The 17,500-nt window shown below is 30.6% G+C and overlaps 1 protein-coding gene across 1 annotated transcript in view; it reads right to left on the bottom strand.

Moving 5' to 3' along the window:
- LOC135125852 (probable G-protein coupled receptor Mth-like 1) overlaps positions 1–17,500 on the bottom strand; it is a 60,751-nt gene that overhangs the window by 19,940 nt on the left and 23,311 nt on the right. Inside the window, exon 3 of the mRNA XM_064051577.1 lies at positions 13,232–13,310. Within this exon, the coding sequence (XP_063907647.1) occupies positions 13,232–13,310 (79 nt within the window). The remainder of the gene's footprint in view (positions 1–13,231; positions 13,311–17,500) is intronic.

Here is a 17,500-nt window from a genome sequence, read left to right as displayed (position 1 = left end):
AACACACCAATTTTTTATTTCATCGAAACTTCTAATGTTGGAATATTTTAAAATGTCAAAACATAATCATATTATACCAGGTGCCTCAGTTATTCTAATGAAAAGATAAAAGTCTGAAATTTACAACTGTTAATTAACATAAAGAAATCTATAAAGTAAATATACGAACAGCTTTATGTCACCATTGGTTTTTCCAGAAATGAAATTTTCAAATTGAATAAGTACTATTCTGTTTTGTCAAATAACCAAAATATTAAAGAAGTTGGTCGACAGCTATACTATTTGTCTGTAAAACAGACTCCTAATGCAATAATTGAGTACCAAGCTTACCAAAAATTATCATACAATAGTGTTATTATGGATAATATGTGGGTTACTACTTTCAGAAGAAAATAAAAGTTTGCAGCAAATTTTTAAGGTACTAAAAGTAAAAACATTACATTCACATTTAAAAGTGAGCTATATTTTAATAAGTATATGTCTACTAGGGTGATTCAAAAAAAAAAATAATTTTTTTTTTCGTGTCAAAGAGGTTCAAAAGTTTCTTTTCAACGTAAAAAAATACCAGTTAAAAGTTGAGCTCTTAATATTAATATTAAGACCGTCCGCATCGCGTTTTTCTATTTCCCATAAGAATAACATGGGAAAATTTTTGTTTGCACTTTCTGATTTTTATTGCTAGCCCGTCGTGTGTCGTGAAAAAAATTCAATCACATATTTTTATAGAGAATTGAACGCTCTACAAAAAGTGTCTCCTACGATTTTGCGAGAAACCTGACTATGATTTTTTAACCCACTGATGCTGAAAATGTTCGGAAAGAGTTTTACTGGCCTTATTATAGCATAAAATTATAAACAATTACTGTTTAAAAAACTAAATTTAAAATGTGTATAAATTTTTGTGGTGATTTATTCCAATAAGACCATCAAATTTATTGTACTGCATCAAAAACGTCAAAATTTGGATAAATTTAACTTTAGCCTAAAATAACTCTTCAACTATCAGGTTTCTCGCACAATCATAGGAGACACTTTTTGTAGAGCGTTCAATTCTCTATAAAAATATGTGATTGAATTTTTTTCACGACACACGACGGGCTAGCAATAAAAATCAGAAGGTGCAAACAAAAATTTTCCCATGTTATTCTTATGGGAAATAGAAAAACGCGATGCGGACGGTCTTAATATTAATATTAAGAGCTCAAATTTTAACTGGTATTTTTTTACGTTGAAAAGAAACTTTTGAACCTCTTTGCACGAAAAAAAAAATATTTTTTTTTTTGAATCACCCTAATGTCTACATATATAAAAAATTGGTAGAAGTTTATTTCGACAGAATTTTCCCGCCCCTGTAGCCCAACAAATCCCGCTTCTTTGAATTATTAAAAAAAAAATGCAATTTTGATTTTCTGATAGCCTCTGTAAACTAAAGACTAGTGGCGTAAATAACACTGACTTGAATTTTTCGATTTTTCATTTTTAGTTTTTTCAATTTTAATTCTTTTTAATTTTCCGTTCCGTCAATTTTCCAATTTGCATTTTTCGATTTCAGTTTTTTTTGTTTTTTCAATTTTTAAATTTTGTAATTTTTCGATTTAAAATTTCCCAAGTTTGCAACTTTTAATTTTTCGTTTCGGTATTTTCTTTCGTTAACTTTTACAATTTTACGATTTTTCAATATTCCGATTATAATTTTGCGTTTTTTCAATTTTTCGTTTCTTAATTTTTCGATTTGCAATTTTTCAAATATACATTTTTTTGTTCGTCTTTTTTATGATATACAACTCTTCGGGTTTTCTTTTTTAAATTTTTCAGTTTTTCAGTTCTATTTTCCAATGTTTCAATTTTTAGATTTTGCAATTTCACGAGTTTTCAATGTTTAATTTTTCAATTTTTCATTTCGGTTTTTTATTTTTTTATTTTTTTTTAATTTTTCGGTTTTCCAATGTTTTGATTGCAGTTTTTCTTTTATTTAATTGTGAAATTTTTCAATTTTTAGATTTTTCGGTTTCAGTTTCTCGAGTTTTCAATTTTTAATTTTTCGTTTGAGTTTTTTATTTTCTTTATTTTTTCAATTATGTATTCCATTTTTCAATGTTCCGATTTTATAATTTTTAGTTTTTTTCAATTTCATTTTTTTGTTTTTTAAATTTTGTAATTTTTCGATTTAAAATTTTCCAAGTGTGCAATTTTTAATTTTTCGATTTTTCAATTCTTTAATTTTTCATTTCACTACATTTTCAATTTGCATTTTTCGTTTCGGTATTTTATTTTGTTAATTTTTACAATTTTACGATTTTAAAATTTTTCGATTTACAATTTTTCAAATTTACATTTTTTTGTTAGTTCAACTTTATGGTATGCAACTCTGCGGGTATCCTTTTTTAAATTTTTCAGTTCGATTTTCCAATGTTTCATTCTTAGATTTTGCATTTTCACGAGTTTTCAATGTTTAATTTTTCAATTTTTGGATTTTTTTAATTTTACATTTCTTCAATTTTTCGATTTGCAATCTTTCATTTCCGTTTTCTTTATTTTTTTTTCCCAATGTTTTGATTTCAATGTTTCGGTTTTCAATTGTTCAACTTTTAGAATTTTTAAATTGTTCGTTTTTTCAATTTTACAATTTTTGGGTGTTCCAACTTTCGATTCGATTCGTTATTTCTTCTTTCCAATTTATCGATTCATTAATTTTTTTCGACTTTTCAGTTTCTCGATTTTAGTTTTCCAATGTTTTCAATCTTTCGTTTCTTCAGTGCTTCGACTTGCAATTTTTCACATTACCACTTTTTCAATTTTGCAATTTTTCGTTTTTACAGTTTTTCGATTTTTCAATTTTTTCCAATTTTTAGTTTCCCGATTTTTAATTTTTCGATTTTTCAACTTTTCGAATGAAAAATGAAAAACTTGCAAAATTGTAAAATTGAAAGATCAAAAATGAACAACCGAAAAAGAATAAAATGAACACTTTGAAAAATCTAAAAATTAGAAATCAAGAAATTGAAAAATTGAAGAAACGAAAAATTGAAAATCGAAGGATCAAAAATCGAAAAAAGTGCAAAATCGAAAAGACGAAATATTGTAAAATCGAAATATTGAAAATTAAAAAAAATCGGATAAGTGAGAAATGCAAAAAATCGTAAAATTTAAAAATTGAAAAACCAGGGATTTGAAAAATCAAAGAATGAAAATTTGAAAAATTGAATAAACGACAACTATAAAATCGAAAGAGATTGAAAAAATAAAGAAAATAAAAAATCGAAAATAAAACAAGAAAATGAAAATTAAAAAATTGGGAAAATGAAAAATAAAAATCAAGAACCTGAAAAATTGAGGAAATGAAAAACTGAACTAAACAATCGAAAAATCGAAGTAACGAAATATTAAAAAATTTGGAAATCGAGAAATTAAACAAAATTAAAGTTGAAAAAACGGAAAATTATGAAATCGATACATTGAAATTGGAAAAAATGCAAAATTAAAGAAAATGAACATTGTTTCAAGGACACGTATACATAAAATAGTACATGGATCGAAATCCGCATAATTAATTTAAAAAATCTCCAAAGTTCTTTACATATAATTTCTAAGATGATGGCGGGAGAACATGCACAATGTAACACTATTCTTATGTGACATCAAATCTATGGAAGATATTTTTAGTTGAAGATTGGCCAATTGCAAAAATAAAATTTAATTTTCACCTCATAGTAAACAAAATAAGCCAATGAAATTCGGCAGCCGGGGTGGGTAGCGTCAGCTTTACCTCATTTGACAAAATCAGTCTTATCTTATCAAGTAGTAGCCCCGCCCACCCGCCCTTTACGTTCTTAGAGAGTATGCCATTTTGCAAAATCAGTCTTATCTTAGCAAGTACTAGCCCCGCCCACCCACCCTTTATTTTCTTAGAGTCTATGCCACTTGGTAATATCAGTTTTATCTTAGCAAGTGATGATGGGCGGGGCCAGCTTGAAGTTTTTTTTTAATTGAAGTTTGGACCACTTGACAAAATAAAATTGAATCTTCATCTTAGCAGTAAGTAAAATAAGCCAATGAAATTCATAAGCGTGGGTGGGTGAGGTTAGTTTTACCTTTTTTGTCTAGATGCCACTGTTTATCAATATAAAATTCACTTTTCATCCAATGAAATGGGCGATCAAAAAGAAAACGGGGCGGGTGGGCGGGGCCATTTCGAATTTAAGGCTGTGAAATTAAGAAGAGGAGGCTGGGTGGGGTTAATTTTACCTTTTTTTTTTAGATTCCATTGTTTATCAATACAAAATCCACTTTTGGTCCAATAAAAGCACTGATCAAAAAGAAAAAGGGTGAGTGGGTGGGGTCACTTTGACGCTCTTTTTTTAATCGTAAGTAGTGAAAAAAAATTAAATCTGTGTTACCATATTTTATGGAAAGATAATAAAGATAAAGTACTTGGTACAGTACCTAATACAATAAATTGCCTAATTTATTAATTTTTTTGAGTCGCTCTGTGTAAATAATTCTAAAACCTACAAGGACATTGATAAACCACAATTATAGAGAGAAACATAATATGTTGCATCTTTCAGAGAGAATTTATTCCGCAAAATTTTGAGATGACGTCATCAATATTTTGGAAAGGGGATAAACGAATAAATTTTGATTAACGATTTACCATGATTAGGATAACCTTAAAACGTTTACAATAAGTTAAATTGCAAAATGTTATATAATTTTCATATTTTTCCAAAAATGTTGATATCCACAGTAAAAATTGTACACTATAAAATTGAAATAATATTTAGTAACGTAATTTTGTGGAGATGACGTCGTCCTATTGTTGCTGGAGGTGTTTATTGAAATTTTGTTAGCGCGATTCTATGCCACATATAAAATTTGATAACAATCGATCCAGTAGTTTCGCAAATTATCTATCTAATAAAAATTCGGACAGACGGCAGACAGACAGACAGACGGAAAAGGAAGACATTTTTTCGTACTCTTGGGTCATGAAACGTCGAGAAAACATCAACATAACAATTCCTTAGCATACGCTCAGGAAGTAAAAATTTTTTTGCTTAGTTGGTAAGTATTTAATGTCAAATTATTTTTGAAAATATCTTCTGTCCACCCATTTACATCTTGTATACTACTCTTTTATTTAAATCTTATTATATTCTTATTGCATCCCGATGTAGCTTTACAACACACAAAGGTGCATGTTTTTCTGGAGTCCTGATTGGCGAACATTGACTCCACTTTTGCACTTCCTCGAATTCTACTACTCGCTTTCAGAATAAGTAGGTATATGCAACCGGTGGTTAATACATATAATTGAAAATTTCTTTAAAAGGCAAAATTTTCACAGTCCAACTAAAAATAAAACCCAGTCTTCCACGAAGACTCCACCTTTACATGTCTCAAATTGAATTTGCAAGAATTAATCCTCACCACAGGTAATAATTACGTGCTCACCGCATCTAATTATGCCTATTAATAACCGATGTCCAATGCCCTCGACCAGCATTTCCCTTTCTTGAAGCACTGCCAGCCCGCGTCTTGCAAGCACCGAACCGTATCGGAAAAAACGAAGAATCGGTGCCATTCCGGCCGACATGCAATCAATTTTGTCACTAATTGAAGCCATTAAAACATTAACCTTTTAATGGTCGAAGGCGCATGGTGAGCGGCGTACATGCGACAGCAATTTTCTACGAAAAAGTCGAGACGATTCCGCGGATAATTCCAATTAAAGTTGCAAAAACTGCAAGAATGTAGGTCTAGAAGGGTTTCAGCGCTCGATTTAATCCGGCAAGTCGATCGGCGCACAATTAGCCGTCTAGACGTTTTACATACGCGATTGCCAATTAACTTCATCTGATGTATGTAAGTCGATCTGGGTCATGGTAAGAACCGGAGCCATGTGTCTTGGGGCACGAAATAGCCCATATATCACTCTGCGAGCAGTTCTTAATTAATGGGTATATTTAGATATCATTCCGCGACCTAAGACAAATGGCACTTGTTAGAGGTGCATTTTTCAGGTCTGGAAATTAATTGGGGATTTCGACAAATCGTCGGGTTGTAGATGTTATTAAAAACGGCCTGACGATTTCGTAACGGACTTGCTGCGCCCATTTCGATCAACGTTTACTCACGTTTTTAATTAAAGGAGCCTACGCGGAAACAAAGGGCGGAAAACGAGGTTTTGCGATATTATTAACTTGTTATTGGTGTTGTAGATCAAGAGTGATCCCATTTTATCTAACTATGAGAGAGATATCTTATTCTCTCACGCTGCGTGTGTGGAAAAATATATAGACTTCACCGCTCTCTTATTTACATAGTTCTTTAAATTTAATAGTAGAGTGAAATGGGTGATAACAGTTTCTACGAAATCAGTTCAAAGGTTCAACACTTCTTTTTTCCGGTGCATATTATAGCTTGTTCCTTCAAAATTAACTTCATTTCTTTCATTTTCCACACTCTTTACGTTCAATCAGTCAAACACCTTAACAGGTAAAACAATTTTCGCGGCCTACATTTTCACACAAATTGCTACCCACGTCTCTTACGGGATTACAAACACATTTACTGTAATATCTCCGGTATTAAACGACATTAATTTCAAATTTGGAACACATGATGTCCACCGCATTTTTGTCGACCTCGTTAACCGCCTTCGTAAAAATTATTCACCAACATGACTAAATCAACATGATATTTTTGCCGAAACGACTAGCAATTTCACGAAAATGCGAGAGTACAATCGGTATTTACTTGGATTTCCGTTGTAGAAATCGTAGTGTAAATCGTAAAATTTTTATCAATGAAAGCCAGCTGACCGTTTGAAAATTCCGTCAATAAAAACATTGCTGAGCTTACAATGTTGCATAATAAAAAAATTGCTTGTTGTATATATGTATTGTACAAACTTTAGATATCCATAAACTTTACAATAAGAGCTTTGGCCTACATGATTTTGAAATAGAAACATCCGAAACGTCCAAAAAAATGTAAAACTGTTCCAGAACTTTGTACTGCTCTATTGTTCTGAGGTGATCCGTTTTGATATTTACAATGCAAATTTGTGCACTTTTAACGTTATGAGAGCAAAAATAATTTCTTTATGTAAGTTTTTACAATTTTGACCTAAAATTTTCTCGACAATTGATAAAACACTTAGTCCCCACGAAAGCAAATTTGGAATGATTATTTTGCACTGAAAAGATGTTATTTATTTGAAGATTTTATTACGTAAGCTGATACAGAGCTAGTATTCATAAAATTATAATATTTCCAACAAATAAATCATAATTAAGATAAGCTGACTTTATTTAAAAAGCGAACTTGTTAAACCGGAAATATGCGATCAAGTTTATAATGTCTCTAAATATAATTTTTTCTATCATAAATTCTTGACATTATAATTTATTTCTAATTGAAGTGGTAATTTTGAAGTAATTTAATCGTTATATCAGGATGAAATAACCTGAATGACTTCCCACACACTTTATAAAAATGATACAAAAAAATCAGAATGTTCGTATTAAAAAGCAAAACGTGGCTGTTCAGCCACACATCACTTGTAATTATATACATATAAATTTTATAGAAAATAAAACCAACTCAATGGACTGTTCTTAGTTTTTCTGTCGGGATCTGAAAACAATTCTATGATACAATATTACTATTTTTGGAATTTATTTGCGTGTTTTTTTATTTTTGGGAATGAAATATTCTCGACTGCGCTGAAAGCACTGAAAATATCTAATTTCATGTTTTTTTGACTTGAAGTTTCACCGTTCATACATGCCATCAAGAAAATATTCCGTGGATCTGTCCTCTGAAAATATTTCTGCAATTTTACTTTATGACTCCGTGTTGAGTTTCTACCCGAAACGTCCAGATTTTTAGAACAAAATTATAATTATAAAACAACATTTTGCAATTTAATTTTGAATCTGCCAAACTGAATGCTTTGAAATATTGCAGGTGTTTTAAATTTACGGTAAGCATAATAATTTTTTAATCAAAATATATTCGCTTTTACCTCCAAAAATTGATGACGTTATTTCAAAATTTTGCCGGATAAATACTATCTAAAATAATATGCAAAACATGATCAGTCTATACTTGTGATTTATCACTGCATTCATATATTTTAGATTTGCTTAAATAGGGTGCCTCAAAAAACTTAATGACTGAGTTGTTAAAAAATAAACATCCAATCAGATTTAACTCGTTACTATGGAAATTTGTAACTTAACACCCTTTAAATTTAACAAGTTTTTACAAGTTTAATAGAGGCAAAATCAGTCTTATCTTAGCAAGTGCTAGCCCCGCCCACCCGCCCCCTATTTCCTCAGACGATATGCCATTTGCCAAAATCAGTCTTATCTTAGCAAATACTAGCCCCGCCCACCCGCCCTCTATTTCCTCAGAGGATATGTCATTTCCCAAAATAAGACTTATCTTAGCCAGTACTAGGAAATACTTCCCCCTGAGAAAATAAAGGGTGGGTGGTACTTGCTAACATAAGTTTTATTTTGGCAGATGACATCATTTGAGAAAATAGGGGGCGGGTTCTAGTACTTGGCAAGATAAGACTGATTTTGGCAAATGACATGTTCTCTGAGAAAACAGGGGGAGGGTGGGCGGGCCTAGTACTTATTAAGATAAAATTGATTTTGCCACTGTTAATCTTATAAAACCTTGTGAAATTTAAAGGTGTTAATTGCAAGTTTTCATAGTAACGAGTTAAATTCCTAAATCTACCGGAAATGTGCAAAATATGAAGAGTTTTTACTTGTGAGTTATAATTGCATTCATATCTTTGAGATTTTCTTGTACAAGTGAGTTAAAAAAATTAATGAATGTATCAATTTAATTTATTGATTAAATCAGAAACGGCTCCTCACTCCATTTTTCTAGAAAATTTTGGGAATATATTACTGTTATTTTTAGTATTACCTACACTGTACCAATCCAAGTCGATATCTCTTTAATCCGAACAAAAACTCTGCAATCCGAACTGAACTTGAAAACATGCACCTGCTTGCAAAAATGACGCAAAATCTTCTTTCTATAGGTGTTGTATTGAATTTTTTTAAATTTTTAAAAATTGTGATATTTTAGTGCACTGAATTAATTATCAAATTCTGGAAAAAAGGTTAAAGTTATCGAAGAATGGGGCCGGAAGTGACTTCTGCGCCCCGAAATTTACAAGAAAAAGTAATTAGTTAAATTTTGAAAATCGTCGAAAATGGATCGAAATTTGTTAGTACTTGACAAATGACCTACCCTCTAAAAAAATTTAAGGCGGGTTGGCCAGGCTATGATTTGCCAAAATAAGACTCATTTTGGCAAATAACCTACTCTTCTAAAAAAAGGTAGTAGCCCCGCCCACCCACCCTTATTTTCTTAGAGGATATATCATTTGCAAAAATTAGTCTCATACTTGCCAAGATTTTGGCAGATGGCCTATTCTTTATCTTGTTAGAAGAGTAGGTCATTGGCCAAAATGAGTCTTATTTTGGCAAATACTAGCCCGGCCCACCCGCCTTTTATTATCTTAGAAGGTAGGTTATTTGGCAATTACTATAGATTACTGATACTTTTGTGTTCATACGATTAAGCTTGTATCGATTTTTCATCTCGAAAACAAATGTCATCAAAATATTCAGTCACTTTCAGTACATTTCTTAGGTATGGGAGTGTCTGATCGATATCGAAAAGAAGCTCGAAGTATGTCTTACCATTTAGTACTTTTAATTTTGTTAATTCTTCTTCTATTTCTATTGTAGGTACTAAGATCGTTTTGTTCTTCTACTTGCCCGTTTAATGTTTCCTTCGCAACAGCCTTCAACATTTGTCAATAGTTTCCCAATTTAGAATCATTGGAATTAGGGTTCTGTTATATTTATCCCAAATTTAATCTTTTTAGTCTTCTGATTGATGTTAAATTAAGATTATTTAGTTTCTACTCCCGTTTCATTGTTCTTTCATGTTACCTGTGTGTCCAATATTACTGGCTGTAATATGCTTGTTACTTCCCAAGCGTAAGTGAACTTTCATAATTTCTCAACATGTCATGACTTCTAAAGTATGAAAAAGTGGTCTCCCGTTTCCGTCTGTCCGTCTGTCTGTCTGTCTGTCTGTCCGGACCTACTGGACCGATCGTTGTCACATTTTGTACGTATACCACGTGTTTCTTTTATTTGACACAACCCCCGTAATTTTTTTATTTTAAAAAATAAACATATAGTTCTTTGACCAAATTTGTAGCATTTTAAAAGATCACCTATGTGAATAAATGACATGAGTGTCAATGTTTCAAGCTGCTACATTGTCATCAATTAATATGAATTTTTCGTCTATTTTATTTAAGTATTGATTTTGAAAATACTGGTTGCCTTTGATTTTTAGAAAAAATCAGTCTTTCCATTTATGAAAAAATATATCAAGTGTTCCATAAAAAAAAATGAAGTTGATGTCATTTCCGGTTCTACCGGAAGTGATAAAATAAATGCAAGGTTGCCATCACATAGATCTTTTAAAATGATACATTTGCTCAAAAAGCTACACGTTTATTTTTAAGAATAAAAAAGTTACAGGGGTTGTATCAAATAAAAGAAACATCTGTATATACATATTAGGAATATCATGTAGACGGTTAAACGCTAACTACAATTTGACTAATCATTCCCACCACTAATGGAATGACGTCATCTCCAAGATTTATAATAAAAAATTTTTTTAATTTCATAAAATAAGATACTCCTGCACTTGTGTGTGAATCTAGAGATTCTGAATTTTTGGAAAAAATTAAAAACTGAATCACAATATTTTTCAATAATTTGAAACTGCAAAACCAATTGCTCTAAAATCTTGTTATCGCAATGATGATAAATCGTTAAGCAAAATTTATTCGTTTAGATCTTCCCAAAAAAATTATGACGTCATCTCAAAATTTTGCCGAATAAATTCTATCCAAAATGTACAAAATATGATGAGTCTATACTTGAGATTTACCAATGTAATAAAAGTTTTTAAATTTATTATACAGGGTGACTCAAAATTAATGAATGAGGCAATTTATTTTATGGATTAAATCGGGAACGACTCACTCCATTTTCCCGAAAATTTGGGAAAATAGTATTACATTGCACCTATCCAAAGTGATATAGGTGTCTAAATGTAACATTACATATACATCTTTATTTTAGCTTGTAATAGTTCTCATAAAAATATAAAGTTCGCATAATCAAATTTTATAATTTTTCGAAAAAACTGGATTTGTTTTCTTGTATTTCGACCAGTTTTTTTTAGTTATCTTCATGTCAATTATTTTATTAATTTCTGCGTTCTGAATATCGACAATGAAAAGTGAACCAAAAAAGAGAAAACAGAATTTTAACCATCTTGGGAAAAACATGTGCTAGATAATTTCGGGCAACAATAACACATTCAATCAAAACAAAACCACTTTAGTTTTCCTTTCAAATTAACCTTTAATTTCGCAAATTTCTTCACTGCAATTAATGTCCCTGAAATCCGATGATTTAGATCCACCTGTCTGCGTGTTTTCGGTCAAATTAGAAAAATCGCGCCGCTTGTTAAATTTGTGCGAGGCTAAATTCGTGAGATTTTTTCGCTGATTGAAATAACTGTGTTTCAGTATTCTTGAGTTTTGTATAGAAACGGTTCTATTCACGATTGTTACACAACTTTGAAAAGATCAGCAGGACATTCTAATGTGCTGTGTAGATAAAATTCCTGCAATGTAACGTGCTCAAGTTACAATGTTTAGAATTTTTTCTTGGTGAACATCAGACTAGACGGATGAAATTCAAACTGTTGGCAGAATGTGAGCAAAACAGGAAATTCCCCTTAGGGAAGGCATGCAATCCGCTGAAAGAGGAGATCTAAGGCCTCACAAGTTTAACTCAATTATGGTTGGGTGCACATGCGACAAACATCAGCGATGGAGCGACAAGCGATAATTTTTTTTATGTTAAATGTTTCAAAGGTAAACTAAATGAATAAGTATCAATTTTCGATGCTGGAAGAACACACATTTTTAACCAAAATTACAGGATAACTTCACCATTATTTAAAAAAAAAAAGCGGCCTTTTTTTTAATACGAAATAATGAACTCAACTGTTCTGAAACTTAGTTTGTTTTTCTTTTCACATAAAGATAAACTATTAGGTTTTACAAAACAATACGAAGAATTACATATTCTGTAGAATTTAAACTTGGTTTCAGATATGTTCTGAAAAATCAAAATGCTAAACCACAGTCGATTGAGACATCCTATATATGTAAACGTTTGGAAATTGTGTCCTCGATTCAAAAACCATCGTAACCTCTGCCTCCAGCTCTCGACTTTTTCAACGAAATCGGCACAAACGCATAAAAATACTCCAGTTCCATCTATAAATATAATTTTAATAAATCCACGTCCGATAAACTGGCGCCATGGTGTTTATCCATTAATATAAGTTCCCATCCAAAATTATGACCATTGCTCTATTAATACAAACGCGTCCAGTATGAATACAAAATTCTCTATTTGTCGTCGGTCGTCTGTCTAAATTTAGCTAAAAGAACAGCAGACAGTTGACCCCAACTATTTCCACCAGCGAATTCCGTCTAAACCCAATCAGACAATTCCAGTCACATTTTTATCGCGCCGCCGTTTCGACCACCAACGGTGTCGAAAGAGATAAAACCGAAAACGCGCATCCCTCCGAGGGTAAATACAAGACATTCCCATCAAAGATAAACAAGTACTTATCCGACTTGGATGTGGGTTTTCGGTTTAGTAATTTTTATTTGGAAAAAACCATCTGGCTGAAGCTCAATTCGGAACAATGGGAGGCGGTTATTCACAATACGTGGTTTGGATAAGCCTTGTTTTAATAGTAGCATTTTGTAAGTAACTGGCGCCACTGCAATTTCTTTGTTTAAAATGTCGGTTTGCAGTTATGATTTGCAGCTGCTGCTTTTTTCATTGTAGCGCATTCTTGTATATTTCTTTCGTGTTTTTCAGCGCTTCGCCCTTCTTATCGCGATCACGGTATATCAATGAACTTTGGCAACGATTGGCATATAAATAAACTCCAAGGCTTTACGACTTCAGGGAAATTAATTTCTGTAAACATCTGTGTGTACTCGCGTTCCGGGTCACTAAATTTAATTTGTCGGACGCTGCAAAAATAAAATAAAAATGTCGCAACAACTTACCGAAAAGTCCACCAGATGTTGAAGCACATGGTGTTCAGCCAGAAGAAGGCCGCCAAAAAGAGGAAATGCATCGATACGGCTGGAAAAAATAAAGGAGTGATAAATTCAAGGATTGGGGGCATAAACAACATGCTGACCCAAATAACCAGCATTCAAATCATGTACGCTGCTATAGAAATCGAGATTTTTTCGATTTACAATGTTCTGAATGGACGTTTCGCAATTTTTGATAAATCTTGCATCAACGAATATCAAGGAACTATTTTAAACTTAAAAAATCTGAGGCTCCAGAGACTTCGTGAGGTTGACACAGCTCATGGACTTTACACAATAATTTTAAGAAATCTTAAATTTCAAACTAGATAATGAATTCGTAGTATCAAAAAGCAAAAAATTTAATTGGAAAAAAATCTACATTAACATTTTTCGTCAAGTCACGTTAAACAATAGCTTGTCAAATTGAAGGACTAATAAATGATGCGAGCAGATTACTTCCCAAAATGTTTTCTTGGAGAAGTAGTAGGTGGCTGCCCAAGGCAACAGTTTAGATACATAATCATGTGCTTAATCGTTCCTAGCAGTCCTTATAATAGTTTTTAAATTGACTGTGTCGTAACGGAAGATGTATATTATGCATAAATTATTTGTCAAATTTGGAAAATAAATTGGGTTATGCTGTCGCAGATGAACATGACCTCCCTCCCTCTAACTTCAACTGTAAAATAATTAAACATTATTTTATTATTTTGTCTAATTTTTTCTTAAAGATGATTGTACTGCTGAACTCCACGTTTATACACAAAATTTACTAGCGAAAATCCCATATAAAATAATTATTGACAAGTAGCCACCCTACTACATTGATTTGGCTTTGGAATATACAGTGCTTTCACCACATACTCTACAGCTTAAATTAATTAGGCGTTATTACAATATTAATATAAAAATTGAAACTGACATATTTATATATTTTTTTAATATACACATACAGGTACCAGTCACGACTTTACAAGTTTTTTTTCAAGCTCAGCGCATTACAAGTTTTCAACCGTCAGCTACAATCTGCTTACGGCTTAATGAACATCGCATTTCAAGCATGTTTCAAAAAACTTGTCAGCAATGTTGTCGGATGACGGAAATTTTCTTTTTTACTGAGAAGCTACGACACAAAATAGAATAAGAAATTTCAATAAAAATCGGCGAAAAAATACTGTTCATGTTTAAACCATAAGTCGTGCAATTATCACACTTGTTACAATTTACGGTCATTATTTTTCATGACTACAACCTTATCCTGTTCTTTCAGTAAAGCAAAAAGGAAAAAAATTTTGCTATTCACGTATTGTAAAATAAGTTAGTTAATGACTTTAAAATTTAAAAACAATACAACCAATACTACTACAGCGTAGTAACTACAATTAAAAAACAATAACTTAAAAGCCAATAATATTTTACAACAATACCCGACGAGGTAAATTATTTAGTTTTAGTAATTGCTTTGCGTTGTTTATACATCGTTAAATTTCATTGCGGCACATACAGGTGTTTTTAGAAGAGACCATATATACTTTCTTACCTTATTAATTTCTTTTTCTAATACTACACTATTTCGGAAAAATTTCTCTGCGGGTTGCCATAATTCCCTAAACGCTCAGATAGAATAAAATAGACAAGGACTAAAGTTTCCGTGCTTGATTACAGAAATTGATTGCACAGTACCTTCTTCAGGTAGAAACTGTGTTGTAGTTTCGCACAATAAAATCTATTCTACTCAGAAAGTACTTTTCTGAAGATAAAAGTGAGAAGTGTAAAAAAGTAACCGCCACATCTGTACAAATCATTAAAAAAAATGAATATATATTTAAATTTATCATGGGTGGATTTTAAATGGGAAGTAGTGTTTTTTTTTTATCAACCTAACTTGGTGAGAAATCGAACAAACCGAGGAATATTGACAATTCGAAAATAAAGCAAAACGAAACATCGGAATGAAATATATAGAGATTATCTTGTATTTATCTTCTATTTCTATTTTGGGACTTTAAAATACTTCCGACTTCTGAATTAATCGATTTTTTTAGTTTTTCGAGTTTTCGATTTTTCGTCTTTCCGATTTCTCGATTTCTCAATTTTTGGATTTCTCGAATTTTCAATGTTTTAAGTTTTGGGATTTTTCAATATGTATTTCGATTTTTAAATTTTTAAATTTTTCGACTTTGTCTTTTTTTATTTTTTACATATTCGATTTTTTAAAATTTTGCAAATTTTTGAATCTTACGTTTTTCGATTTTTAAATTTCCTGATATTTCGATTCGTTGATGTTTTGATTTTTCAGTTTTGTAAATTTTCAATTTTTAAAATTTTAGGTTCTTCATTTTTTTGTTGTTTCGATTTCTTAATCTTTCGATTTTTTGCCTTCTCGCTTTTAGCTTTTTCGACTTTTCAATTTTTCGGAATTAATTTTTCAGTTTTTCGATTTTTCAATTTTCGATCAAACGGTTTTCTTTCGATTTTTCGCCTTCTCGGTTTTAGATCGTCCACTTTTTCAATTTTTCGAAATTAATTTTTCAGTTTTTCGATGATTTTTCACTCTTTCGGTTTATCGTTTTCTTTTGATTTTAAATTTTTCAATTTTGAATTTTCCCATTTTTCGATTTTTAGCCTCTTCCATTTCTCAATTTTTTGATTGCGATTTCTCGGCTTTTTGATAATTCATCTTTTCGATTTTTCGATTTTCCAATTTTTCAACGTTTCAGGTTTGGGATTTGTGTATTTAAATTATTCGAGTTTTCATTATTTCAATTTTTGGGGTTTGTAGATTTTTGCATTTTTCAATTTCTGGATTAATCGACTTTTTAATTTTTCGACTTTTCGATTTTTCGTCTTTCCGATTTCTCGATTTCTCAATTTTTCGGCGTCTCAAATTTTCAATGTTAAAGTTTTGGGATTTTTCAATATGTATTTCGATTTTTAAATTTTTAGATTTTTCGACTTTGTATTTTTGATTTTTTACATATTCGATTTTTCAAAATTTTGCAAATTTTTGAATCTTACATTTTTCGATTCTTAAATTTCCTTATTTTTCGATTCGTTGATGTTTTGACTTTTCAATTTTTCGATTTTTTAAATTTTAGATTCTTCATTTTTTATTGTTTCCATTTCTCAATCTCTTGATTTTTGCCTTCACGTTTTTAACTTTTTCGATTTTTCAATTTTTCGGAATTAATTTTTGAGTTTTTCGATATTTCGATTTTACAGTTTTCGCTTTAACGGTTTTCTATCGATTTTTCGCCTTCTCGTATTTAAATCGCCCGATTTTTAAATTTTTCGGAATTAATTTTTCAGTTTTACGGTGTTTCGATTTTTCAATTTTTCGGTAATTTATCGTTTTTTTTTATTTCTAATTTTTCAATTTTGAATTTTCCCATTTTTCGATGTTTCGCCACTTCCATTTCTCAATTTTTCGATTTTTTGACTTCTCTTTATTTTGATCTTTCGATTTCGATTTCACGATTTTTTGATAATTCATCTTTTCGATTTTCCAATTTTTTAACGTTTAAGTTTTGAGATTTGTGTATTTAAATTATTAGATTTTTAATTTTTTTCAATTTTCGGCGTTCCTAAATTTTTGGATTTTTCGATTTTTCAATTTCTGAATTAATCGGTTTTTTAATTTTTTGACTTTTCGATTTTTCGTCTTTCCGATTCCTCGATTTCTCAATTTTTCGAATTCTCAAATTTTTAAATGTTAAGTTTTGGAATTTTTCAATATGTATTTCGATTTTTAAATTTTTAGATTTTTCGAGTTCGTTTTTTTGAATTTAAACATTCAATTTTTCAAAATTTTGCGACTTTTTAAACCTTATATTTTTCAATTTTTTTTATTTTTCGATTCGATGGTGTATTTTGATTATCAATTTTTTAAATTTTCAATTTTTCATTTTTTTGTTGTTTTAATTTCAGTCTTTCGATATTTTGCCTTCTCATTTTTGATTTTTCGGAATTAATTTTTCAGTTTTTCGATATTTCGATTTTTCAATTTTTCGATTTATCGGGTTTTTTTAATTTTAAATTTTTCTATTTTGAATGTTTCCATTTTTCGATCTTTAGCTATTTCGGTATCTCAATTTTTCGATTTTTCGGGTTCTCGACTTTTCGCGTTTTTTCAATTTTTCGATTTCGATTTCTCGATTTCTTAATTTTTCGATTATTCGAATTTCCAATTTTTCGATGTTTCAATTTTGGGATTTATTTATTTTTTAAATCTTC

This window comes from Zophobas morio, unplaced genomic scaffold (assembly GCF_036711695.1).
Source record: "Zophobas morio isolate AGI-343-1 ecotype UQ-CSIRO unplaced genomic scaffold, CSIRO_AGI_Zmor_V1 ptg000009l, whole genome shotgun sequence".
Lineage (NCBI taxonomy): Eukaryota > Metazoa > Arthropoda > Insecta > Coleoptera > Tenebrionidae > Zophobas > Zophobas morio.
The sequence above is the reverse complement of the archived record's forward strand: the minus strand, read 5'-3'. Positions and strand labels throughout refer to the sequence as shown.